Here is a 27503-nt window from a genome sequence, read left to right as displayed (position 1 = left end):
GATGACACTTTGCTAAGGGCAAAAGGCAATTTTATCCCAAACCCCCAGGATCCTATATGTCTACTTGAACATATAAAAATCCCTTCTATAATTTGGCTATTGTTGAAAGCACTGCTATAAACATTGGGGTACATGTGCCCCTATGCATCAGTACTCCTGTATCCCTTGGGTAAATTCCTAGTGGTTCTATTGCTGGGTCATAGGGTAGTTTATTTTTAATTTTTTGAGGAACCTCCACACTGTTTTCCAGAGCAGCTGCACCAGTTTGCATTCCCACCAGCAGTGCAAGAGAGTTCCCATCTCTCCACATCCTTGACGGCATCTGTAGTTTCCTGAGTTGTTCATTTTGAAAACTTCCTTCATCTCAATCCCTGCTGACCCAAGATATATGTTGGCAATCATTCTCCAAGCTTATGACCCCTGATATACATCTGAAGGCTGAATGTTTATTAAGTAGTAATAAATAACCTTTTCCTAACAGCAGCTAGCCCTACAAGGTCCTGGAAACCTTGTTTCCAAAATATCTTAGAGACTTAATGCTATCCCTAACCCCCTCCCAACCTGAAGGTTTATAATCAGTCACCCATCACAATCCCAGTGCAGCTCTTTCTGCCCACAGGTCATGTCCCCATGCTTTAATAAGACACCTTCTTGTACCCAAGATGTCTCAAGAATTCTTTCTTAGCCATTAGCTCTGAACCTCAACAGTTCAAAGCACATCACATTCACTTAGCGATTCATTTACTTGGCACTCGTTATACTTCTCAATGCTATGCAGTGGGTCAGCGGGCTGAGAAAAGGAGAAAGAGGTCCTGCCCTCAAAACGTACAGCCTTAAATTAAGAGGAACAGATCATTAACAAGCCAACCATCAGTTAGATGCAGTGAAATCTCTCATAACCAAGTTCCATTCAACCATCTCTTTGGTTTGACCTGCATGCCCCATTTTCTCAGTAAACAACTGTGCTGACACTCCTGGAAGCTTCTGGCCCATAGCCTCATCTCCGATCAGCCCATCTAGTTCTGTCCATGTCAGCTTTGTTGGAAATATGCTAGGAATCATTTCTGTTGTTTCCAAGCCTAGTTATACTTCTGTGTTTTTATTATATTGGGGCATTGTAACTGAAAAGTATGTAAACTGGTGAAATACGAGTGCAAGACAAAGTTGTTTTATTTCTTTGGAAACTAAGTTAAATACCTTTGAAAGTCTCAAAGATGAATCACTAAAAACATTGTCATGTTAGGTGTAGGCAAGACAACTATAAAAGTTGGGGGAAAAACAAATTCTGCACTTACATTTATTTTATAAATGTCTTCAAGTTCCCACTGTATCAACAGATTGATAAATACATGGGCACTTAGCAGTTTTAAGCTAAAAGAAAATACCTGCTATGAATCATTTTTTGTGATTCTCCTTTTTGATCATCTTTCACAAATAATCTAATTTCAGCCCCCATTGCATCAGATAAAAGGGCTTCTACCGTAATTACAACTTGAGTAAAGTGCTGTGAAGGAGACAAATCAAATGCTGTGACAGAGAACAGTGGGTAACCTACTTAGGGCCGTCCCTGAAAGACTGGCTGAGTGGGCATGGGAGAGAAAGTCCTAGCTAGTGCGTGCAGCATGATGGAGGCCTTGCTGTGTCCTAGGAGCTGAAGCAGTCGAGGAGGGACAGGGATATGAAGAAAGAAGCTGTTTAGGTCAGCAGGACCCCGACAACAACAGACCCTTAGAGGTCATGCAAAGAAGTTCAGACTTTATTCAAAGCATGATGAGAAACCTCAGAAGGGCTCAGAGCCATGGTGTTAGGATAAGATCTGATTTCCATTTTCAAAAGAACATTCTAGCTGCTTTGTGAGGAATGGATGAGGGTGGGGAAAAAGAAGTGGGCAAGGTGGAGGCAAGGATAAAGAAAAGTGATGAAGGAAGTGATAAAGTGTAATAAGTAGGCATGATGAAGACTGACAGAGGCATTTGCCAAGGTGGTAGCAGGGACAGAAAGTGGGAGAGGTAGATTCACTTGGGATATCTCTGGAAGGACTTACATCATGTTTTCTTTAGTCAGCGAATCAGTGTGACCAAACTCACAGCTAACTTTTGAGAGACATTTGTGATCTGATGAGGTAAAAAATAAAAATAAAAATAAAAAATAAAGTCCTACCACAATTCAAGCAACGTGGTTTTCTTTTTCTAGTTTGATATTTACTGGCTGTGCTACTCAGAGAAACCTCCTAACCCTTGGAAATTCATTTGACTAAAGGGAATAATAATATCCTGTCCAGTCTACTTCTTTTCTGGTTGTGTAATTAGAATAAAATGATGGCTTACCTGTATAGTACAGTTCATAGTGAATTTAGAACTTTCACAGCAGGTAAGGCAGGTATCATTGCCCTCACTTCACAGGTGAGCAAACCAACAGTTACAGAGCATCTACTGTAATAAGACCAGGGCTGGGCTGGTTTTTGCAAAACAAAGTCAACCCAGCCCTTAAATAAGCTCAACCCTGCCATAAATAAGCTCACAGTCTTGTGAAGAAGACAGACATGAAAATGTTAAATTACAGACTATCAAGATAAGTACTAAGAAAGTGCATTAAAAACTCAGAGCAGAAAGTAATTTTTTTTTTTTCTGGAATGGCTAGAAGGCTGCCCACTGGAGTCAACATCTCAGTGGGGTCTTGAAGGATGTATACAAGTTTTCCAGGTGTGGAGGGGCATGTCTGAGGAATGTGGGAGGAAGAGACCTGGAAAGAAATGGTTTGCTGCGTTCCACAGTGTGTTTGGGTCTCCAATGTTCAGTGGACTATTAGGAAATGAGGCAGGGGACTGAATCAGGGCCAATGAGGCTCTCCCCCATGGAGTTGTATGGGTGCGTAAGGCCAAAGCAGGAAAGCTAGTCTGTTAGCTTCATAGTCATGCTTTCCTCAGCTGCTCACACTGGTTCTACATATGTGTACCCATGCCTTCTCCTCTTTCCTTCCTCGCTTACTGTTTTCCCAAGGATTAGCTTGAATCTCAGCCTTTCCCCCCCACACCACCTCCTAGAGCTCTTCATTTTAGTGGGGACAGACAAAGAGAACACCGCAGGATAGTGAGAAACAGAAATGCTTTTATTCTCAGCATTTCTTCCAGAATTCAAGCAGCCTGTACTGTTTTTTGGCAGCAGCTGTTTCATCCTGTGTTTTGAGAAACCTTACAAAGTGATTCAAATTTTGGTACAAAAGGAACTAAATATCTGGAGTGGGGGGTGAGTGTCTCTGCAGAGAAGCAGCTGGGCTTTTGTTAAAGAGTCTCAGTTGGTGGAAATTGTCTAGGAGACCTGAGTTCCAGTCCCTAGGCTGGACAGCATGCTTTCGTGCCCCACCTCTCCCACCTGGAAAATAAGTAAGAAACTTTGTACTTGCAGAGGTGGAAGATTGTTAGAGCTAATTGAATCTCACTTCTCTTACAAATGAGGAAATGAACTCCAAAGAGGGGAAATAATTTGCCTAAGGTCATATAGAGAACCAGCAGCTTGTTCAACCAATCATTCATTCATTCATTCATTCCATTCAGCAAACATGTTTCCATGCCTTCCATGTGCCAGGCACTGTGTAGATGCTAGGACTGTAGTGGTAGATAAAATAGTCATAATCTCTGCCCTATTGGGGGAAATGAAATGACACAAATAAAAACTTAAAGAGGATAATTAAAGACAGAGATAAGCTGTGATGGAAATAAGGCACTGCTGTAGAGAACAAAAAAGCAGGCTGTATCCTTTGGAGAAGGACTCTCTGAAGAGAGAACACGAAAGCAGAGGCCTGAGGAGTGAGAAGCCAGGCATTTAAAGAGGGTGGAAGAGCTTCCCACAGGAGAACAGCATGTGCAAAAGCCCCAAGGCAGGAAAGTTTGTACTGTCTTGAAAAGTAACAGAAAGACCAATGTGAAACTGAGGCAGGAGGAGCACGGCCTGGGAGCAGAGGCAGGATAGGTAACAGGGGGCCGAGCTCGCAGCCTGAAATTTCAAGTGCCCTCTTGGGTAGACTCTTGATGGTTTTTCACATCCCTGTTGGAAAGGAAAGGCAAGTTCATGTTCATAGCAACTTTCTATTATTGGTTGAGCATTTGTTTTAAATGAGGTCTCAGTACACTTTGTTGAGACCATGCATTAGAAGAACAGAAGAAAAGGAAGAAAGATTTAGCTTTTCTCTGTCCAACTCTCCACTTGCTTAGTGTTCAGCTCAAGAAACCAGCCAAGGGCAGATGTCAGGAGTAAAGTCAGACATCAGAGAAGGTGGAAGTTGGTTTCTGGTGCTGTCATATCGTTTTGAGATCTGGAACCGCTTGTCTTCTGTAGCCTCATTGTATCCTTCATTCTTGTCCATTTGCCTTCTCAGTGGATACACCCTTGCTGGAAAATGAATTTCACTGATTTTAGGGCACCCTTGGGCTGTCATCTGCAGATTCTGGTGATACCTTGCCTTGATTGATGGGTGCCAGTCAGGTTCACGGGTGTGTGCTGCACTGTAGGCTTGCTGCTTGGCTTAAATAAACCCATTTATATGCATGATTTTCATAGGAAAAGAATAGCAAATAAGAAGCAAAATACTTTTTTTCTCCCCCTCACCTAGGACACAGAATCAAGATAGGCAAATGGAGAGTCTGGCTTCACCTCATAAATGATTTATCTGGTCTGCCTTGCAGTCATGGTTCATTCATAAACCAGCAGAAGTTGCTTTATGATGGGGGGAGAGGAGGTATGGAGTGATGAGTGGGCCAAAGGCAGAGGAAGCTATGATGTTAATCTCTCCCACAACCCCTTCCCTTTTGTCAGGATCCTTGCTTTTATTCAATCTGCTCTGGCTGTTTAGCGTGCTAGTTCCCAGAGGCTGCCCAGAGGCAGAGCTAAGCGCATATAGTTCCTACCTGGACGCTTCAGTGAACCCCACCTCCTAGCCACAGATGAGGCACTCTCTCCCCAGCCCTGGACTGCAACCTTCTCCTTAGCCCTGGAACCCAACCCAAGAATAGGCCCGGCTTGACCTTATCTTCGAATGCAATCCTAACCTTGTCCAAACAGAGCCCTCACTGCAGCCCCTCACCCAGCAATCCTGACTCAGCTCCCACATGCAGCCGAGCCTTGGCCTTGCAGGGTCCAGACACAATGTCGTGAGCCCTCTGGTACACACCCAGTTTTGAAAATAAACCTCTCAAAGTGCCTGCCCTCTCAGGGTTGGGGTCTCCCCCACCTCAGTGTAGTCTGTGGCTGTAAGGCAGCGTTTCAGCCTTCTCTAGCCCAAAGCTGGCCAGTGCACAGGAGAGGAACCCTAGAGATCTACTTGCCATATTGCTGTCTGTGTGTTGACACTTCAGTTGGAGCCTGTCTGTGTGCTGGGAGGCCCCATTGGCTCTTGCACGGAAGTCAGCAAACATTGGCTTTCGGTCAAATGGGGACATCATCAGTTGACTTCGACCCTCTCAGGGTTCCTTTTGCCTGCCCTCCCGACAGTGTGACTAACCACAGTCACCACAGAAGAGCCACAAGATGTGAAAAAGAAAGGTGGGCCGTCACCTGTTTCTGTCATTCCTCAGCTGCATGATCCTTGGCTCCTTGTTCGTACATGGGCTCAAGGGTCATCATTCCTGCCCTCCTTACCTTACTGGGTATTCACAAGAGAAAATGGATGTGAGAGATTTAAGAGTCATACAATACGCTGTGAGTTATTATCATCTCTCCCCAGATTTTGCCAGCGTCCCGTCCTACGTGCTATCCAGTAGCAGAACAGCAGAGTAGGAGCTGGCACTCCTACATAGAGTAGGACTACAACCCACAGGCCCAATCTAGCCCATTGTCTGTATTTAGAAATAAGGTTTCATAGTGTAATAAAATTCCACACTCACCGATTTACCTTTTGTCTTTGGCTGCTTCTAGCATGGACTAGTTGCAGCAGAGACCACATAGCCCACAAAGCCTGAGATATCTACTCTTTGGCCCTTTGCAGAAAAAGGTTGCTGATACCTGGCAGAGAGGGCCAGAGCAATGGCCCTGAAATTGGAATACCCGTGTTTGGATTCTGAATCTTCTACTTACTTTGACCTTGGACAAGTTGCTTAGCCTCATTCTCCTCTCCATAAAATGGGAGGATAACCATATCCCGACTCCATACTACCAGATTAGTAGTAAATAAGTAATTCATATAAAGCACTTAGCATGAGACCTGACATATACAGCAAGTGCTCGGTATTGGCTGGTAGTATTACCCAGGGAATGGAAGCTCTGGTTTGTGGTACCAGACTTTCAAGGGACAGAATAACACAGCTCAAGGCACAGGCCATGGAGTGGAACAGGCCTGGATTCATATCCCAGCTCTGTCACCACATGCATGATGTGTGGAAGATTAATTAATCACCTGAACTTCAACCTCCTCATGCATGAAATAGGAAAAAAAAAATTACTGTGAGGAGCGAATGATAAAATGCAGGTGAAGTGCTTAGAATAGAATTGGGCACAAACTAAACATTCAGTAGAGATAGCAAATACTCAACTCTAATAATCAGAAGAAGAACAGCGTTTTCCCAAGTAGTGCCAGCCATCCAGGATAAACAGGCAGTGGGAAGTTCCAGTATGCTGACATTATGTGAGGTTAGAGGGTCTACCTTGTGAGTAGTGATGCCCTTAATACCAGGTTTTGCATAGTCTAAGAACATGCAAATTAAAAAGACTCTAAACTGGAGTTTGTCACAGAGCTATGTATTGGGAGGCTTTTCTCTAAGGCCAAAAGGCCCTCAGGACCAGCTACCTTTTTAGCACTAATAATCTATGATTCTGTGATTGTTCTTGGACCAAGTGATGGGTCAGGGAAGAGAACACACACACACACACACATACACACACACACACACACACATAAACACGCACGCACATGCACACACACAAACACATATGCCATTATAGGAAATACTCTGAAAGATCCTTTTCCCATAACACTACCTGGGCACATAGTAATGCTAAGTAGTTTGCTTTGCAGGATGAAATTGTCCTTATTTTAAATCAGTTTGATGTCCTAAGGGTTGAGTTATGTAATGGGATGTAAACCTTCTTGTCTAGGGAGCACTGGCTAAGGAGACCGCACGTTGTGGGTGGAATGCATTAAGGTAAGCTTGGTTCTGGATGCCAGCCTAAGAGTACAGCTCCCATTCTCTTTTGGCTTAAGGTAACAGGGAGTGATGGAGTTCAGTGGGCTGAAGCATGGCAGTGGAGCGGGGTGTTGTGTATCCTACAAGCTCATGGTTGCTAGATGGTCAACCTAATTTAGAGGACTGTGAGACAAGTCACATCACCAAGCATTTATGTTTATTCCCTACTCAACTCTGTGGAGGTCACTGCTTATTGTATATATCAATCAAAATGATGAAGCTGGAGGGCCTCCAACTTCAAGAGAACTTACACCTCCATTGTGAGTGAAAAGATACAAAGTCAGTTGGTAATATAAAAGAAAAATAATGAGTGTAAACCAATGCAAGTAAAGACTTGGATGCAAGATGACACCAGCTGTCAAGAATAGTATCAATTGATTAATATAGGTAAATGATTTACATTGACTCATTCTTTCATTTACTTATACAGCAAAAATATTGTGTAGTCATTGTGTGATACCGTCTTGGGATTATAAAGAATAATATAAGCTTTGTGAGGGCAGAGATATCATCTGTCTTATTTGCCACTCTATTCCACAGTATCTAACCCAGAGGAGACAGGTAACAATGACTAAATTTCACTCAGCTCCTTACTTAACCTTGGTATTTAGATGTATGTGACATTTATGGAGTTCTTAATGTGGTCGTGGACTTTGACTTATAAAATACTGGCAAAGAGAAAGTTAATAGACATCTGTTGGTTTGATGTGCCCACCATCCACTTCCTCTCTGTTCACAGCACCTTCATTTCCTTTTGGCTGCCATATTAGTAAGATAGTTAGTTGTTCTGCCTTCCCTTGACCAAGGTATAATCCAGGCCCTGAGCAAGACCAGGCTTGAACTGAATGGATCAGTTATCACAAGTGGCTAGAGCAGTAGTGAAAACTGAAGAGACTGTCCATGAGAACCCAAATTCCCAAACTTCTATAGTGTCTAACTTCTCTAATGCCCAGGTTTGTATTTTTTCTTAGCTGTGGGCCCATCATATCCTTACAGTAAACTTCTTTTTGTATTACATTAGTCTGTCTTGATTTTTTTCTCTTAGAATCAAAGAACTTAAACTAATGAAGCATGGGTGATAGATAAAAAATGATAAGAGACACAAATTTTTCTATGGACATTTAAAAGAATGAGACTTTTAGACTATAGTTAGGAATGGGGAGGCATAGGAACTTCATGGAGGAGGTGGCATTTGAGCTAAACCTTTAAAGAAGCGAAAATATTTGGAGAGGAAAAAGGCAGGAGGCAGGAGGGCTTTTCAGGCTGGAGCAAGAACATGAACAAATGTCCCAGAACCTAAAGCAAGCCTAGAAACATCTGAGGAACAGCAGCATCTACAACTAGAGCCCAGTGAACTCACTGATTGTCCATGTTTGAGGTCCCATCACACCAAAGTCAGAAAATGTTGCCCTTCCCATGTTCCACAGAGTCAGAACCACCTTACCCTTCACAGTGTCTTTCCTTCACTGACCTGAGCTTTGAGATGCTAGAACTGAAACGTCTGGTAAGATAAGCTAGAACTGACTTCTCAGACCAAGGTGATGTTCTGGAGCTCCAGAGGCACCCAGATCACACATGAGGTACCATAATCGTTAAGGAAGTGTCAAGTTTACTCAGAGCTGTAGGATGTTTTCCTCTATGGTCATCTCTACTGCTTCCCTCCTTTCTCCCACACTGCATCCACACTGGCCACCTTTCTGTTTCACAAGCTCACCCATCTTTTCCTGAGCCTTTTAAGAGCCTTTGTACTTTCTGTTCCTTCTGCCCGAAACCATTTCCCTGGCCCTTTGCCTGGCAGTCTCCTTCTTATGGTTCATCCCTCAGCTCTAGTGTGTGTGCCACAGAGAGGGTCTCCTTGACCATCTTCTCTAAAGTTGCCCTGCCAGAGGCTCTCACATCTCATTTCATTTTCTTCATAATACTTATTGTATCCAAAGTAATCTTGTTGACTGTATATCATTTCTCCCCGCTCTCTAGAACCTAAGCTTCATGATAGCAGGGTATTATCCTCTTATCCAGTGTTGTATCCCTGGCCCCATCTTGCTGCCTAACATCTACAACATGTTCAATAAACATTTACTGGATGGGTGGATGGTAGAGAGATAGAAGAAAGATGGAGAGAAAGAAGAGAATAGTCACATCTGTAGAAGTACACACCTCCAATGAGTACTAAAGTTTTATTAGAGGCCTTCTACCAAAATTAAATCAAAAAAAGTTTGAGAAACGCCAATTTAGTATGAACTCCACTGTTTGGGGAAGGGGCCTGTTCATGGTCCCAGATTTGCTTCTTTGCATTTACTTTTCCACAACCATATTGGACACCTGAAGAGTCAGTCTGTTTTTCCTGTCCCCTGCTCCTGGTTTCATGTGTCAGCCACAATATGGGTCTAATTCCAGAACCAGGGGGCCCAGTCTTTACCTAATTCTCACCCTCATATACAGTGACACATCATTGGCTTTCAGTGCCTGGTAATTAATACTCAGGTTTCCTAATAAATATATAAATCTGAGCAGGGGAGGATGACCCTCTTCTGCATCTCCTTTTGTTGCCATGTCCCAACTGGGCTCTAGGGCCAGCACGAAGAGAGGTCCCTGTGAATCTGAGATGAATCCAAAGCCAAAGTAAAATGCAACATTGACACGTGACACAGAGACTTAACTTATCCAGTCCTGGAAAGGCCCTTGGCAATGTGGTCCCTACCCTCCTCCACCTCTGTACCACATCCCTACCCCAGTCATACTGGATTTCCTGGGGTTTCTCTCAGGTCTCCTCCTCTCTTTCACCTTATTGCCCTTGGATAAACTGGTGCCTCTACCTGGATATCGACACAAAGTGCTTAGTACAATGCCTGGCCAGTAGTAAATGCTCAGTAAACACTGGCCATAATAGCAGTTATGAACCTTTATTCTATGCTTGAGCCCCTTTTTACTCTTTGAAAATATCCTTTCTTTCCCTTAATGTAAAAACTTTGCTAACCCCTCTGTAAGCTCTATGAAAGCAGAAAATATGTCTGTCTTGTATCAACATGGTATCCCAGTTTTCTGGGAATATTAGTTTCTGGTGCTCAATAAATATTTGTTGAATTTAGCAAGTGGATGATAAGGTTTTATCTAGTAAGTAAGAGGGAAGCCCTGGACATGTCTCAGAATCCCTAATAACTGTGATGTTGTATAGAGGGATGGGGACAATTTATATCAATTATGGTAATTTGTTGCCTGTCAGTATTAGATCTTGGATGCAAGACAGTATAAGGGGATGGAGTGCATTCTTACTGCCCTCTGAGTGACGGAAATAAAACACTTTTGACATCACAAGGTTAGAGTCAGATCAGGAATGCCATTCCTACCAATGAGGATAGAAATATTCAAGGAGGAGGATGAATATCTAAAGGTCCCCCACCCCACCCCCGCATCTACTTTCTGTCTCCCTCCCCCAAAATGAAATTGTCCTGTCACCTCATTATCCACTATTTACAATGAGGCTGCCACATTTCCAGGGACTGAAGCCAGGAGCCAAGGAGATATGCCGGTGTGAGAAGCCTTAAATGAAGTGACAATAAAAAGGAGTTGCTGATACAGGAGTTCCCTCCCTGGGAGAGAGCTGTCAGGGCAATGCCCAGGGCTGGGGGATTTATTGATACTAAGTGGATGGTGCCCTAACCAGGAATGATGATCAGAGGTTTGAGTGAACCAAGGATGGATTTGGACAGCCTGCGCTGTGCGTGGGCTTTCCTGCCCTTGCCAGTCCTGCCCTCCCACCTCCCCAGGAGGGAATTCCTGGCCTCGTTTTTTACTCGCTCTGATTGTCGCACACATTCTGCTGCTGAATCTCTTGGAGGCAGGGACCGCGGAACCTGACACCCTGGCCGCGTTCCCTGAACGCTCTGTGTCTTCTTTCTTTGCTGGGTCTTTGCTGTTGCTGCTTCTTCTACCTGAAATATTTTTAAAATATATATATTCTTTCCTTAATTTGAAAAAAGGTGACAGTGTTATATTATTTTTAGGTGTGCAACACAGCGATTCAACTTCTCTATACGTTATGCTGTGCTCACTGCAAGTGCAGCTACCATCTGTCACCACCCAACGCTGCTACAATACCATTGACTATATTCCTGGTGCTGCGCCTTTCATCCCCAGATAGAATTCATATGCGTAAGGCTGCACCCTAGTCCCTCTCTGGGCTGATTCCCACTTATCTGTCAGTGTCAACGCTCTCCCGTCCTCCTGGAAGCCTTCTTTGCTGTCCCCAAAGGCTGGAGTCAGGCGTCCCTTCCTGAACCCCGAAGTCACCCCTGCCACAGCACTTATACTGAAGCAGTACCACCTACTTTGCTGTCAGGCTGTCCCGCTGCCCAGATGACAGTCCTCAAGGTCAGGGCTTACTTCGCGTGCCACTGCACCTCAAGTACCCAGTGAGTGGTGGGCGTTAGATGTCGAGGGGTAGATGGGTAGGCGAATGGACTGATGGGCGGGCCGGAAGAAGGACAGACATGTGCATATATGCTTTGCCATGAAACACACCCCCAGTTATTTTTTTGTGTTATTTTAACATCAATGGACCTGAATGCAGTAAATGCACCTTTAGGCAGTATCAGAGAAAGGCAGCATTAAATGAGAGGATTTTCTAGACACTGCAGGTGACTCAGGTACCAAGACTGTTTTTTACCCAAATTTCTGGGGACAGAGGGAGGCATATCACAGAGGTAAAGAACTCAAGCTCTACGCCCCCACTGGTGGAGTTGAGATCACAGCCGTGCCTTGCACCGGTCCTGGACCTCACTTTACTAATTGTAGCCTACCTCATAGGCTGAAGGGAGCCAATGGAAGGGAATGTCCTTGTAGGTGCTCGAGTGCCGGCTCCTAATTACTGCTACCACAGGCATTTTACACGCCACTGCTGTCTTGAGTGGATGGTTCCACACAGAGTCCAGCCTGCTCTGATTCAACACCAGTGGAGTTCTGATGCCGCTTCAGAATGTTCCCATCTCTTCCTCCTGCCTGTGGTGCCTGACTTACCGTCTCCACCTCCAGCCCCCTTTCTGATTATCCCCCAGACAGCGGGTTAAAATTGCATCCTGCATAGAACTCAAGACTGTGGATGCATCTAGATTTAGTGCTGGGGGTTTGTTGCAATCAAATCCAAGAACTAAGAGCCTTTAACTGCTTCTGGGGGTTGGAAAAGTACACTGGAGGTTGCTAAAAGTTTGGCCAGCAAATAACTCAAGTCTTGTCAATCAGTAAACATATTTGAACGAATTAGACTAGCATCTAGGATATTGGAGCCTGAAGGGATGTTACATATGACAGAGTTCAAACCATCATTTTACAGATGGGAAAACTGAAACCCAGGGAAAACGTGGGATTTACTCAAGGTCACAAGAGTAATGTGTTATGATAAAACCAAAAAGAGGCTCCTCCAGGTCTTCTGGCATCTAGTTTACTACTTTTCTTGTAAGACTACTTTTTCTCTTCTGATTGAGTATTTACTATGACAGATTCAAAGAAATGCCCTACAACTACCAATTATATTTCACGGTATTTAGCCATTGACTGCATTGTTGTAGGCCTTGGGCCTACAGAGTGCCTCTCTGTCTCTCTCTCTCTCTCTTTCTGTCTCTCTCTCTTTCCATCTCCCTGCCTGTCTCTGACTCGCTGTCTCTATCTCTTTCATCTGTCTCTCTGTCTCTATCTCTCTCTGTCTCTCTCTCTGTCTCTCTCTATCTCTGTCTTACACTCTCTCTCTCTCTGTCTTTCTCTCTCTTTCCATCTCCCTGCCTGTCTCTGACTCTCTGTCTCTGTCTCTGTATCTTTCTCTCTGTCTCTCTCTCTGTCTCTGTCTCTGTCTGTCTCTCTCTCTCTGTGTGGCTGTTCCTGCTTGGCTAAGATGAGAAGCTAGCTTGAAGTTCAGGTGCCGAGCAGCTCTGTGGCCCAGGTCCAGTCAGGTAAATCCAGGCCAGGCTACCTCCAAGCCAAGCTATTTTAGGGAGCAGTGGGTAAGTGTACCCTCTTAGCCTTAGAGGATAAAGCACTCAGTTTAAGAGAAGATAAATTTGAAAAAGGAAAATCGGGAGATTAATTTGAGGGGGAAAACTCCCAGCCTCTTGTGTATCTAAGGATCTGATCGTGTGCTCCTACTCCTATTTCTTGCACCTCCATTTCCTCCTTTGCTTCTAAATTCTAGCAAGAAACACCAGCCACGAGGGCCCCAGAGGCCCAACTAAAGGTGTGAATCCAAGTGGATGACGCGAGGGAATAGATCTGGAACATAAGATTTATATCCCACAGGATAATATTTCATTGCAGCAGGGGGAGAAGAAATCCTAAAAATACCATACAGAGCATATTATAATATGCTAACGGGTTTATGTGCTCCCTCTATCCATTTCACTCAGTAAGATGGATTGTGCTTTTTGACAAATCTATATTTAACATAGGGAGAATAATACACAATGTACGCTTCCTGGTGGGGAAATCCATATTTATGGAAATCTTGATTCTGGCAATTACAATAGATATTTAAAGACAGTACCTATTGTCTGCTGGGAACAGATAGATTGTCCTCATTAGGGTGGAAGAGAAAATCTTATGAGTGGGAAAGAATAAACAACTACTTTACAGGGGCAGGAGGGTCCAGAGTGAGCCAACAGTCATCTCTGTTCGGGCCCAGCTCCCCTTCATAGCCCGTCCTGTGGACCCTCTCGTCAAGCATCTGTCATTCATTCATTCTTTCCTCCATTCAACAAATACTTATTAAGCCCTTCCCTGTCCCAGGCACTCTGCTGGCTCTGGGGCACAAGTGAGACCCCCGTTTTCAGGGATTAACATTGACCCAAGCAGCCACAACTATAAACAAGCAAAGAAAAAGGCAATGATTTCAAATAATAAGAAAGACTGAAATAAGGCAGGGTGATGTGACAGAGACTTATAGGCAGGTGTGGGGAGGCTGGGGTCACTACTGAGAAGAGATGATGAAGGAAGGCCCATTCTGGGGGGTGAGATCTGACCTGAAAGGCAACTGCAGAAAAGGAGTGATCTTTGCAAAGAGTTAGGGCCGAGCCCTGCAGATAGAGGAAGGGAGCAGGTGCTGCTGAGTCCAGGGCAGAGTAAGCTCAGAGCCCCGGGGAATAGAACCAAGGCCCGTGCAGCTAGAGCAGGGAGCAGGGAGAGGTGTATAAGGCAGGAAGGTTCTGAGGGGCCAGTTATTCAGGCTCTGAGTTACAGTCAGATGTTTCTTGTGTGCAATGGGAAACCTCAAAACTCGTGAGAGGTTTTGCACAAGGAAGGGAAATTTTGTTTTGTTAGTTTTGTGTTGATTTGGTTTTGGGTTTAGTTAATTAAAAAGATACCTCTTGCTTCGGCGGGGGCGAAGGGATTTGCTGAAAACCAGAAGCCATAAGCCTAGAGTCCATGAGAACTCCCTTCAGATACTGGGAGGGCCATGGAATATGGGTTCAGAGAAGATATTCCATGAGCCTCTGGTCTCAAAGAGTTATCAGTCAGGGACTGGGCACCTTGAGAGGTACTGAGTGCCCAGTAACTGCAGGTTTGCAAGCAGATGTTAATGTGTTCCTATCCGGTTTCCTGGAGACAGTATTCTGGTTTTCAGTGGGGATCAGACACATGACTCATACAGTTCAGTTGCAATCTTTAAGAGATGAACTTTCAAGCCCATTAGCTCCAGGGACTGAATCAGAACTAAGACTCACAATAGGCAACTGGGTACTGGTGGTGAGTTGCATTCTTTAGTGCAGCATAGACCAGACGATCTTCAATAACATGTTAAAAGTATTCACCAACAAAGGATCCTGGGGACATACAGACTTGACAAGATCTGGGTTAAAGTTGAACAGGATCCCTCACAATCTTTTATGTAACTAGAGTGCAACTCGCACCTCCAAAATGCAGACAAGGTGAGCACCATTTCCCAAGTTTATTTGACCAAAGATGCTTTTTCTTTTTTAAGGAGCATTTTGTTGAATAAGGTTTTATGGAACACATTTGGGCGATGCTTATACAGCATAATTTGAGACCCCACATACAAGGTACTGCGGGGTCATGGAAGCAGACGATGTGTTAAAGAGAACAACAGATCTAAGAGCATCAGCTTTTCATCTTAAAAAAAAAAAAAAAAAAAAAAAGCACTGATAATGCCAAAGTCCCAGGGTTATAATGAGAACTAGATAGACTAATATATGTGAAAGGACGGCAAGGTACCCTAAAATACGACTACTGTGATTGAGGATGACTCATCTGCCTCACCATCCATATTTGGAGGGTAATTTCAGGCATGGGAGATAGCTTTAGGGTTGGTCACCTACCCAACTGGGGTGAAGAGTATGAAACCATCCTGTATCCCATATTAAAATGAGTTTAGTAGCTAACCAACCTGGTGTTTGGCCCTATGACTTTAGTTTTTAAACTTTATCTTCTAACCAGCAGTGTAATAAAGCATAATCCAAGACTGGGTCCTTGCAAAATGGCTCCCATGGGGGTGTTCATACAGTTAAGCTGTTACTATGTCTGATACACTGGGGGGGTCTGAAAAGTCAACTAGCAGGATGTACAAACACAAAGTGAACACTGGCAGAGAAATATATACCGCAAGCTAAGGGTAAACTGAGAACATCAATACTTGTTTTCTTCAACATGGATCTGCAGCAAGCTGGCAGAACTCCTTGATTCTGTAGCAACTTTTAATGCTTTGCCTTAACACGGTGGGCAGTGTCATAGAAAGATGACTGGATGGGGGTTAAGATACCTACCCAACTCAGATATGGCCTAGATGTGCCATCTTGGACATGTTCGCTAACTTTCTGAGCCTTAGTTTTTTTAAATGATTCAGTCATCCCTCTTCTACATTAAGAAGATCATTGCAGAGATAAAGAGACATATGAAAATGAGAACATATGAAGAGAACATAAGAGAGAACGTATGAAAATGGTTTAGTATATTTATCATTAATAAGCATGGCAACGTCTGGCATAGAATTGGGACCTTCTAAACATTGGATGAGACTGATAGACATGTGGATTAAACAGATGGTTGGGTGAGTGGGATGCATAGACATGTAACATAGGAAGGCAGTTGGACAGACTGGTAGGTTGGAAGGACGCATGGATAGATTGATTGGATGGGTGGATGGCCAGATGATAGATAAATGGAAGAATGATGAGTTGGGATGGATGAACCAGTGGATGGATTAGTTTGTGAACCATCTGCCAGTTTCCTTGCAGCATCTTCTATTAATCCTTCTCTTCTCCTCCTCCAGTCTGTTCCCAGTTCTCTAAAGGAGTCTACGCCATCTTTGGGTTTTATGAACGGAGAACTGTCAACATGCTGACCTCCTTCTGTGGGGCCCTCCACGTCTGCTTCATCACACCGAGCTTCCCCGTTGACACCTCCAATCAGTTTGTCCTTCAGCTACGCCCTGAGCTGCAGGATGCTCTTATCAGCATCATCGACCATTACAAGTGGCAGAAATTCGTCTACATTTATGATGCTGACCGGGGTAAGCCAAGGGTTAGGGGAGGGAGACTGTTGAGATTGGAGAGAAAATTGCCAGAGGAAGGAGAATGATGCCTCCCTGCCTCATTGAAAAGCAAGGGAGGAATGATCCAGAAATTCTTTATTTCTATGGACTGATTGCTCATGGCTAATTTCCAACTCACAGTGTGGAAACACATCCTTTGAGAGAGTAATTCTTTTAACACACCATGTCACTCTACAGCTCGCCAAGCTTCCATGGCTCCTGAGTCCAGGCTCAAAGCCCAAGGGCCTCCATTGAATGGCTCATGACTTATGGTGTAGGTGTTAGGAGCACAGACTCTAGAGTCAGACAAACCTGAATCTAAATTCTGTGTCATCTCCTCTCCCACTGTTTGTCTTTGCACAAGCTCTCTCCACCTCAGTTTGGGTTAAAATTCAGAATGAGTTGGGGATAAAATTTTCTATGCCTTCATTCCCTCATCTCTATCATAAGATGAACCTAATCTCTACCTCCTAAAGTTGCTGTGAGGATTGCATGGGGTGACTAGAAAGTTCCTGTCAGTGCCTGGGATACAAGTGCTCAGAATCCTCCATACTTACTAACTGCCATCATCATCATCACCATCATCACCATCACCCCTCCAGGCCCTTCTAGTTCTGCTCCCACTTTCATTTTGAATTTTACATCACATTTTCCAAATGTTTCCTATGCCCTTTTCTTCTCTGCATCTTTCCTCATACTGTTCCTCTTTTCTGGAATGCACCTCCTTTCCCAGATCTACATATGCGAATCCTTCCTCTCTTTTGCAGCTGCTCAAACACTGCTTCTCTATCCCCTAATCCTTAAATGGGAACTTTCTCTTTTTTTTCTGATACCTGTGGTGGTTGTATTATACTCTCCTGCCTTTCCCTTATATACTAAGTGGTCTTCAGAACCTAGTCATTATTGGTATAAATAAATAAATGGATTGTGCAAGGTGTGGAAACTGAGGTAGTTTTGCCCTGAGTGAAAGGGAGGTTTTGCAAGAGGTTCCTGTAGGAAGGCTTACGAGACTTTTGAGTAGAACAATGGCTTGTGAGACTGTGTTTTGGGCAGTGTTAGGCAGACATTATTCAATGAGGAGGAGCTAGCAGAAGAGACCCAGAAACATTCTGTTTTCTTCAATTTTCCCTCGATTCTCCTCATTTTGACGATTTCCCTTCTCAAACAGCAGTCATTGGGAGGATTGCCTGCAGAAGGGATATTTCATGACAGCCCACAGCCTACTGAAGCTTGAGGCCTGGAAGGGGCAAACCTACTTCCCCAAATCCATAAAAATATAATTTTGATTATAGAGAGTCCCCTCTGGGTTGGCAGAAGCACCCAGGCTCGTGACTGGACTCTGCCTGTCTCAGAACTCTGAGCTCAGAGCTCTGCCATTTGCTAGCTATGTGACCTTGGGCCAATGACTAAATCTCTCTGAGCCTCGGTTTTCACATCTGTGGTGCAATGGTGATAATAATGATATGTATCTCACAGGATTAAGTAAACTGAAAACAAGAAAGCTAGTAGAATGGCACCACACACGTAGTACGTTTTCAGTAAATGTGAGGCTTAAGCACACCAAACAACTTGTACTGAAAAAGGAAACAGCGACAAGAAGGCGTAACAAACCGATCAATCTGTAGATGATTCTTAAGGCCAGGCACCATATTGGTCACTGCAGGAGGGATTAGCAGTGTTACAGGGAGACAGAAATGATGTACGCACAAAAGACTGAGGAGTAATGCAAGAGTGAAATAACCATCTAAAGTAGGCAAGAAATTGACTTCCATCTTCCCCTCCAAAGATGCCTATACTCTGAGAATTTGGGGAACCTTAAATATGTTCTATTAGATGGCAAGAGGGATTAAGGTTACAGATGGGATATATGTTGTTCATCCACTGACCTCAGAGAGATTATCTTGGATTATTCATGTGGGCCTAGTATAATCACAGGGGCTCTCAAATGGGGAAGGTGGAGGCAGGAGAGTCAGTGTCAGAGGGTGATGTGTGACAGGCTTGACCAGTCACTGCTGGTTTTGAAGTCGGAAGGGGCCATAAACCAAGGAATGCGAGCAGCCTCTAGAAGTTGGAAAGGTGAGAAAATGTTCTCCTGTAGAACCTCCAGAACGCAAATGCAGCCCCATCCACACCTTGATTTTAGCTCAAGAAGATTCACTTCAAACTGACCTGTGTCAATATAAGATGATAAATGTGTGTTGTTTTAGACCACTGAGTTTGAGGTGATTTGTTACAGCAGCAGTACTAAACTAAGACACCATTTATGTCTTAAAGGTGAAACAAAGTAGCATTGAGTAACAGGCTCCTCTGTCCTTTAACTATAAATCAGAAGAGAATAATTTAATTCAGTACCCACTGATTGAATACCTACTATGTAAAAGGCAAAGTATTAGGTATTGATACATATCAAACATTCATGAATTTACAGTTATTAGTTGCCTATTTGGATACTGGGTTGGCACATTTAATAAGCAGCTACTAAATGCCCAATAATAATTAATATTTCTAAAATCCTTGCCATGTATCAGACATTTTCATTTAACACTCATGATGACACTGAGGTAGGAATTTTTAACATCACCATTTTGCCCTTAAAAAAAACTAAAGTTTGAAGAAGCGAGGTAGTCTGTGCGAGGCCATTTAACCAGCATATTGTATGTAGCAGGAGGATTTGAGCCCTGGGTTCTATTTTAATCACACTGACTGCTAAGTTCTGGAAACAGAAGCACAAAAGAGACCCACTGCCTGCCTTCAGTGAGCTCAGACTTGCACAGTGAGAGAAAGCTGGAGCTGAGCTTGGTGGACGAGTCAGGTTGGGGGAGACAAGGGAGGTGGGTGCTGAGTGGAGGCGGGGTGGTACCTGTGTATCCTGATTGCCACTTCTCTTGTCTTACCCAATTTCCAGGTTTGTCCGTCCTGCAGAAAGTACTGGACACAGCTGCTGAGAAGAACTGGCAGGTGACAGCGGTCAACATTTTGACAACCACAGAGGAGGGATACCGGATGCTCTTTCAGGACCTGGAAAAGAAAAAGGAGCGGCTGGTGGTGGTGGACTGTGAATCAGAACGTCTCAACGCTATCTTGGGCCAGGTAGTAAGAGGAGCAAAGGCTCAGAGTGGGTGAGGGCAATGGTTTAAGAATGGGCTGGATGGCCTTCTGCTTGAATGTGACAAAGAGAGCTCTTGATTAGATGAGATAGGTGACTTCCTTGTATTCCATAATTTATAAATTTTAATTCTGAATTTTTTAAAAAATTTTTAGTGTTTATTTTTTTGAGAGAGAGAGAGAGTGTGTGTGTGTGTGTGTGTGTGAGTGGGGAAAGGGCAGAGAGAGAGAGGGAGAGAGACACAGAATCGGAAGCAGGCTCCAGGCTCTGAGCTGTCAGCACAGAACCCGACGCGGAGCTTGAACTCATGAACAGCTAGATCACGACCTGAGTGGAAGTCAGAGGCTTAACCGACTGAGCCACCCAAGCGCCCCTCATTCTGAATTTTTATGAAATAGCACAGACAATGAGAGACTTGACAGTAGGCCTTCAAGTTGTTCTCAGATCAGTTGACCAAAAACTTACCCCTTGTTTCCCTTTATGGTAGAAGGGAGATTACGTTGCACTTTAGGTCTCGTGAACATGGGGAACACAGCCTGGAGAGCCAGATTCCTGGGTTTAGCTCTGGATTCTGTCACTCCATGGTCTAGCCATCAGCATCTCATTCATTTGGCCCACTGACCTGTCTTAGGAGTCCAAAGCAGCAGGAAGCACTTCTCTTCTTCCTGTTTCCTTGAACACACTCATGTGTCTGAGAAGTCTATTGATGGTACATTCTGGGAAAGGGCACTGTAACTTCAACCGCTTTTAGCCAGAGGTCTCTAAACCATGGTTCTCACCATCATCAGAGCTGGAGCATGTACCCACTGTACAAGTAACAGGCCTCTGTGTCAGTCTCTTATCTTTTTGAATGACACCAGTGTATGCAGGTGAGATAGCAAGAAAGTAGATAAAGATAATAGTTTTAGGTACTTGACAATATGACAGAGCTTGTTGATGGCCTTTCAAGACCCTGGGACTCCCACCAGGAGTCTTGCTGCCAGCTCAGCAATCACTCAGAGGCCTCAGCAACAGAACAGAGGAGATTTTAAAACTCGGGGATTGTTTAAGGCATTAATTATGTAGTCTGCTCTACAAAGGGTGGATCTGGCCTCCCCTCTTGGAAAGAGAAGCCAGCAAAAATTGTTTCCATGAGATGGGAGTTCCCCAGGTTGGAGTCAAGGGATTTGAAAGCTGGTTAAATGAATCAGTATAGGAAAATGGTTAAGCTGAGAGACCCTGGAGACAGAGTGGCTTGGAGATAGAACCCAGCTCTAGTATTTACTAGCAATGGGGTCTTGGGCCAGGTTTTTCATCCATGCCTTGGATTCCTGATCTGTGAAATGGGCACAATAATAATTACAGCTTCCTTCAGAGGGCTCCTGTGAGAGTGAAAAGAATCTAGTCATGTAAAATACCTAGAACAGAGCCTGCCCCACAAAGAGTGACATATGTAAGCATTTCCCTACTTTTGCTTTTTATAGCACTAGCTAGTACTGCCTTCTTGAGTCATTTCCCTCTTTGGGCATAAGTGTCCTCATCTGTAAAAGAGGATGATGGCCCCTGTTCTACAAAGCTGATAAAAAGATTGGAGAAATAGGAGTTGGGAGAAGTGCTGAATGTTAATTAGGTATTCTTAATAGACTGATAACTTGTCCTCTGTTGTTATAAAGACAATAGCTGGTGCCACTATTTTCTGAGCACTTGCCACATTCCAGACACCATGCCAAGCCCTTTCCATGCATAATGCCACCTCATCCTCATATCAACTCTATAAAACTGCTTCTATCAGTTCCTCTATTTTCTAAATGAAGAAACAAGGGACTATACTTGCCTGGGATTTCACAGCTAGCATATAAGAAAAGTGGGGAGTCAAACCCATCTCAGTCTGGTTATAAGACCCAACTTTCCCCAAAATATTATGTTTCAGCCTCTGCTGTTTATAACTACCTCCCGTGTCAAAAGACAAACTTGTTTTGTAAGGAAGTGACTTGTTTATGTGGGCATTTTAGGGTATAGTGTATTAACTCAACCGTTAGATTCTTCTGTTCTGAAAAAGCAAGACCAAAGAGCTGAAAGGATCTTACAGATCATTCGGTTTACTGCATGCATTCACATTTTACAGATGGGATAACTAATGGTCACATTGGTTGATTTGCCTTGGGTTCAGACAGCTAGTTAGTGACAATGGTGAGTCTCGAGCTTGCAACTAATAACGGCTGGCAGTCTGACAGCTTGGCATTGAGCATTCGAATTGGGATCTTTTCGGTCCAATACAAACGTCCTGCCTAACCTAAAGAGGGAGATAGTGATTCTAAATTCCAGGTGGGGAATTGCCTATCTGTCTCCAGGCTCCCAACTAGAATATCAGCATTAGGAGGGCAAGGATTTTTGTTTCATTTTCTTCCTTGTGGTATCCATGGTGCCTTGAACGGTGCTTGGTATGTTGTAGGTAGTCAATAAATATTTTTTTGAGTACACGGAAAGAAGAGGGAATTAATGAAGGCTCTAAGGAAAGATCCCAAATGTGAGATAGGTCTGTATATTTATAGGTAGACATTGGCTGGATAAAAGCCATTAAGTTGGAAAGGAGGGCATATAGGGAGGCCCAGAGGGCATGTGAGGGCTGAGGTTGCAGGGATGATTTAATAAGCCAGGTGAAGGATGCTGAGTGCCTACCGGGAGACAGTGACAGAAGGATGAACACACGATCGTGACTATCTTTGGAAAGCATTCTAAGGAGTTTGGGGTTTATTCTGTAGACAGTCAAGAATCAGAGAAGGTTTGTGAGCAAGGAATTGGGTTATTAGAATATAATGCTTTTTCAATATATTAGACACCAAATTATATAGTGCAATCATTAAGTTCAGGATGAGTTAGAGATGAGAGACACCAGGATTAGGCCATCCATCACATCACCCTGTTTTACTGTCTTTGTAGTGCTTCTAACGTGCTGAAATCTTGTTCACTTATCTGTTTACATATTTACCATCTGTATCCCTACTAAAACATCAGCTCAGCTTCTTGAGGGCACGAGGACCTTGCCTCTTGTATTCATAGGTTGGCCCCCGCACATAGCATAGTGCTTGGCATATCGTCCATGTTCAATAAATATCTCTTGGTTGGATTAATTAATCAGAGAAGGTTATACAGAGTAGCTGGGATTAGAGCTCAGCCATAAAGGTGATGAATAATCAGAGAGAATGGGAAAGGACATTCCAGACACAAAGATTATGAATTAAGGCAATACAGTGGAAATGAGCTTTGAAAGAATGGGGTCAGCAAGGCTATGGGCTCCAAGTGAAATTATACATTACCCTCATAACACCTGCTTCAGTTTGTAAGCTGGGGGCATTCACCTCTTCATCTATTTACTGTGGGTTTCCTTCCAGTAAAGTGGGACCTCCAGAAGGGCAAGTACCAAGTGTGACTCACTTCCCACGCTGTCTGCAGCGCAGTGCTTGGTACATAGTAAGCATTTAATAAATGTTTGTGAAAGGAAGGCAGGAAAGGAGGGAAGATAGAGCAGTGGGTAGGTAGGTGAATAAATGGGTGGAAAGGTTGGCAATATGTTGAACCATATGAAATTACTAATTTTTATCAATCAGTAGTCATCAATTATCATCTGTTGCTTATGTTTCAGTTGGTAATTTCATCTTGCAGAGGCTATTCTTATCCAATGCCTAAATGTGGTAGGCTGTCAAATATCTTTTATTTGCCTGTTTTGTGTTTACTAGAAGCTGAACAGGTTTTTGATGAAGGCATCTTATTGTTGAAAGGGTAGCAAACCGTTTGACAAGAAGATGGAAAAGTAATGAAAAATTATTAATAAAACTATCATCCCAATAGTATTTGAGCTCCATGGTCTGGAATTTCACAATCTATCTACTGTTTCAGAGCATTCATTGTGTGTGCTTGCATTTAATTATTCCCAACATAAAAAAAAATATGTGAGCCGCTATGCACATACATCCAATTAAGTAGATGTCTGAATGTGGATTTTAATAACCTTGAAAATTTATTCAGTTAGACAAGAAGCCCAAGTGCTTCTCATATGTTTTATGCCTTCTTGTAACAGTGCAGGAGAGGAACTGAGCAGAATGTTCTAACCCCAATTTCGTGATTAAAAAATAAAGAAATAGATCAAGTTAACTTGCAGGCTGAGCTCGGGCTAAACCAAGACCTGGTCTTAGCTATCCCTCACTGGGTAGTATGTCTCGCTGCCCGAGAAAACCTCTGGATAATTCTTTCCACAAAAATTCCCCACCACCACCACCATGATTACAAATAGTTTGCACATTCAGGATGGAAGGGTTTGGGGGGGACCCTGGCTCTTAACGATTAACCACAATCAGGTGTTTGTACAAAGACTCACAACAGTCAGGTTCCTATCCTAACACAACTACCTGACTACTACAGGATCTGGGCAAATAATTTCCCCTTTCTAGGTCTAACTTACACTCTGTATAGTCAAAGATTAGACCAGATGACCCTGACATTCCCTTCCAGCTTCCAGGTTGAGTGGTCAGTTAATGTCTGGGTCCTCAACTGGTTTAGGGAAGAAGGCATAATATTCAGGGAAAGAAGGGACTGGGATCTGAATATGGTTCATGCAAGGAGTTCAAGGTCAAGAACCTATTCATCTGACCATCCACCTACACCCATCTGTCCATCCAAGGAGCAGATATTGTCATGACAGTGACGGGAAATTCAACACAGCATAAGATTCTTACAAGAAAATAACCTCCATCTAGGGAAAGGCTTTATGGAAGAAGAAGTGAAATGAGCATTTCGTCTGAATTTGGGGGGTTATAATAACACTGCCCCACCACTGGTATCAGACAAAGCTGATTTTGTATTCTGCATCTGCCGCTTAATAGCTGGGTAGCCTTAGGGAATTTATTTAACCTCTCTATGCCTCAATTCTCCATCTGTAAAACGAGTATATCAATAATGCCACCATCATTGGATGTTTGTGATATTGTAGTTTCAGTACATTGTAAGCATTCAATTAATGTTAGCTGCTATTATTATTGCTGTAGCATTAATTGCTAATCTGATTGATGAATCCCTTCCTGCTGTTTCGTAGATTATCAAGCTGGAGAAGAATGGCATCGGCTACCACTACATCCTTGCAAATCTGGTGAGTACAGTATACTCAGGCTCTCAGCTTATATGTCTTTGCACATTTGGGCCCTAGCTTGCTTCTGTGATCCCCAGATGATGGGAACTGCATGATTGGAGAGGGCAATTCAGAGCTGCAATACTAAGTTTACCTTTTCCCCTCCACATCCACACACTATTGGTAAACCTCTAACCTTCCTTGGAAGAGACAGTCATCACAATTGCAGATTTAATGAGCTCTGCCCCTTGACAATAAGGACAAAACCACCACATCTTTGAATGATACAAGATGCTTCCACCCCACTGTTTTTGATCCTTTATTTTGACACCAGTGACAGTTTTACTGTTTATAAATAAACATTAAAATCACAATTATACTACTATTGACAAATCTTTAACTAGAAGCAGTTTTCCAACATGAATGATATTATGTCAATTTCATTTTTTTATTCCCTTTTCTAGGTGGTATAGATTAACCCTGTCTTTTTAAGAAATGTTTTCATTTTAATATATTTGAAGTTCTTTTTATTGGGCACGATTATTTTCAATGTTATGAAGATTTGATTCATCAAATAATTTTTATTCATACTAAATTTTACTTAATAACAACATGCCATTATGAGTTTTCTTTTGTGGCCATGATTTCTGGCAATTCTATTCTTCCTAGGTCATGTTTTGACCATACACCTTTTTTCTTTATTATGAAGTTTGATTCTTCTGGAATTTTATCCAAAACCAAACATAATTTCATTTTGCTTTTAGTCCCATTTTTTATTTTATTTTTTTAAATGTTTTTTTTTTAATTATTTTTGAGACAGAGAGAGACAGAGCATAAGCAGGGGAGGGTCAGAGAGAGAGGGAGACACAGAATCCGAAGCAGGCTCCAGGCTCCGAGCTGCCAGCACAGAGCCTGACACGGGGCTCGAACTCACGAACTGTGAGATCATGACCTGAGCTGAAGTCAGCCGCTTAACTGACTGAGGCACCCAGGTGCCCCGGTCCCATTTTTGAAAGAGCTTTAAGAAGATGTAATTCATATACCATACCATATACCATATGTCCATGTAAAGTATATAATTCATCACTTTTTAGTATATTCACAGAATTATAGATCTAACTTTAAAACTTTTCACCCAAATCTAAATTTAAAACTTTTTCATCAGGGGCACCTGGGTGGCTCAGTCGGTTGAACGTCCAACTTCGGCTCAGGTCACGATCTCACGGTCTGTGAGTTCGAGCCCCACATCAGGCTCTGTGCTGACAGCTCGGAGCCTGGAGCCTGTTTTGGATTCTGTGTCTCCCTCTCTCTCTGACCCTCCCCCGTTCATGCTCTGTCTCTCTCTGTCTCAAAAAAATAAATAAATGTTAAAAAAAAAAAAAAAAAAACTTTTTCATCATCCCAAAAAAGAAACCCTATACCAATTAGCACTTGCTCCCCATTGCCCTCCAAATCTCCCAGCCCTAGCCAACTAGCAATCTACTTTTTAAGTATTTGCATATTCTGGACATTGCATAGAAATGGAATCATACAGTATTTGGTCTTTTGTGACATGCTTCTTTCACTTAGCATAATGACTTCAAAGTTCATCCATATTGTAGCACATACGATACTTCACTCCTGTTCATTGCCAAATAATATTCTGTTATGTGGATATATTGCATTTTGTTTATCCATTCATTTGTTGCTAAACATTTGGATGTTTTTCACTTTTTAACTATTATGAATAATGCCACAGCTTTGTGAATTATGAATTTGAATTATGAATAAGGTACAAGTTTTTCCCTTGAGCGTATACCCAGGAGTGGAATTGCTGGGTTATATAGTAACTCTGTTTAACATCTTGAGAAACTCCAAAAATTATTTTCCAAAGTGGATATATTTCCCATCAAGTCAATAATAAGTTTTTATACTGATTAAAATATTTTAATCAATAACACGTTTTGCCATGTGACAGTATGAGCAATTATCTGTTTTCCCCAATGTAGTTTTTTTTCTACAAAGTTCGCTTATTATCCCGGCTTGTCTTTGTAATTTTCTGTTTCTATTAAGATGTGATTTTTAACTTTTTGTCTATAACAAAGTGTATCATGTTAGTTTTAGGCACATTATTTTGTATCATTTCTGTGAGTACTATTAATTATTAATGGTACAAAAGATTGCTATTTTCTAGTTATTTCTGGAACAAAGGTCATTAGTAGAACAATGGCACAGGGTCTGGCTGTAGGTAAAGGGCAAAATTGCAGAATCTAAAAATGGTGCCACAGTATCCTGCCTGAGCCTTCAGTTCTGCTATTCTTTTTTGTTTGTTTGTTTGTTTGTTTTAAAAATGTCTACTTGTTTATTTTTGAGAGAGAGTGCAGGTGGGGTAGGGGCAGAAAGAGAAAGAGAGAGAGAATTTCAAGCAGGCTCTGCACTGTCAGCACAGAGCCTGATGCAGGGCTCAAAGTCATGAACCATGAAATCATGACCTGAGCTGAAATCAAGAGCCAGACAATTAACCAACTGATCCACCCAGGTGCCCCTTTTATTCTTCCTGACCTGATCTCCATTTTCAAACAGGTCCCTGCCTAAACCTTCTTTCCCTTCAAAA

General features: G+C 42.9%; 1 protein-coding gene across 4 annotated transcripts in view; it reads left to right on the top strand.

Annotated features, from left to right (window-relative positions):
• Positions 1-27503, top strand: part of GRIA1 (glutamate ionotropic receptor AMPA type subunit 1) — a 302080-nt gene that overhangs the window by 141489 nt on the left and 133088 nt on the right. For 3 of the 4 annotated variants that reach the window (XM_042907525.1, XM_042907506.1, XM_042907515.1), the window contains exons 3-5: positions 16443-16682; positions 19609-19793; positions 24878-24931. In XM_042907525.1, coding sequence (XP_042763459.1) covers positions 16443-16682; positions 19609-19793; positions 24878-24931 — 479 coding nt within the window. The remainder of the gene's footprint in view (positions 1-16442; positions 16683-19608; positions 19794-24877; positions 24932-27503) is intronic. The other variant, XM_042907529.1, reaches the window with a different exon arrangement.

Source organism: Panthera leo, chromosome A1, assembly GCF_018350215.1.
Source record: "Panthera leo isolate Ple1 chromosome A1, P.leo_Ple1_pat1.1, whole genome shotgun sequence".
In the NCBI taxonomy this organism is placed as follows: domain Eukaryota; kingdom Metazoa; phylum Chordata; class Mammalia; order Carnivora; family Felidae; genus Panthera; species Panthera leo.
This window is presented reverse-complemented; position numbering and strand designations above follow the sequence as displayed.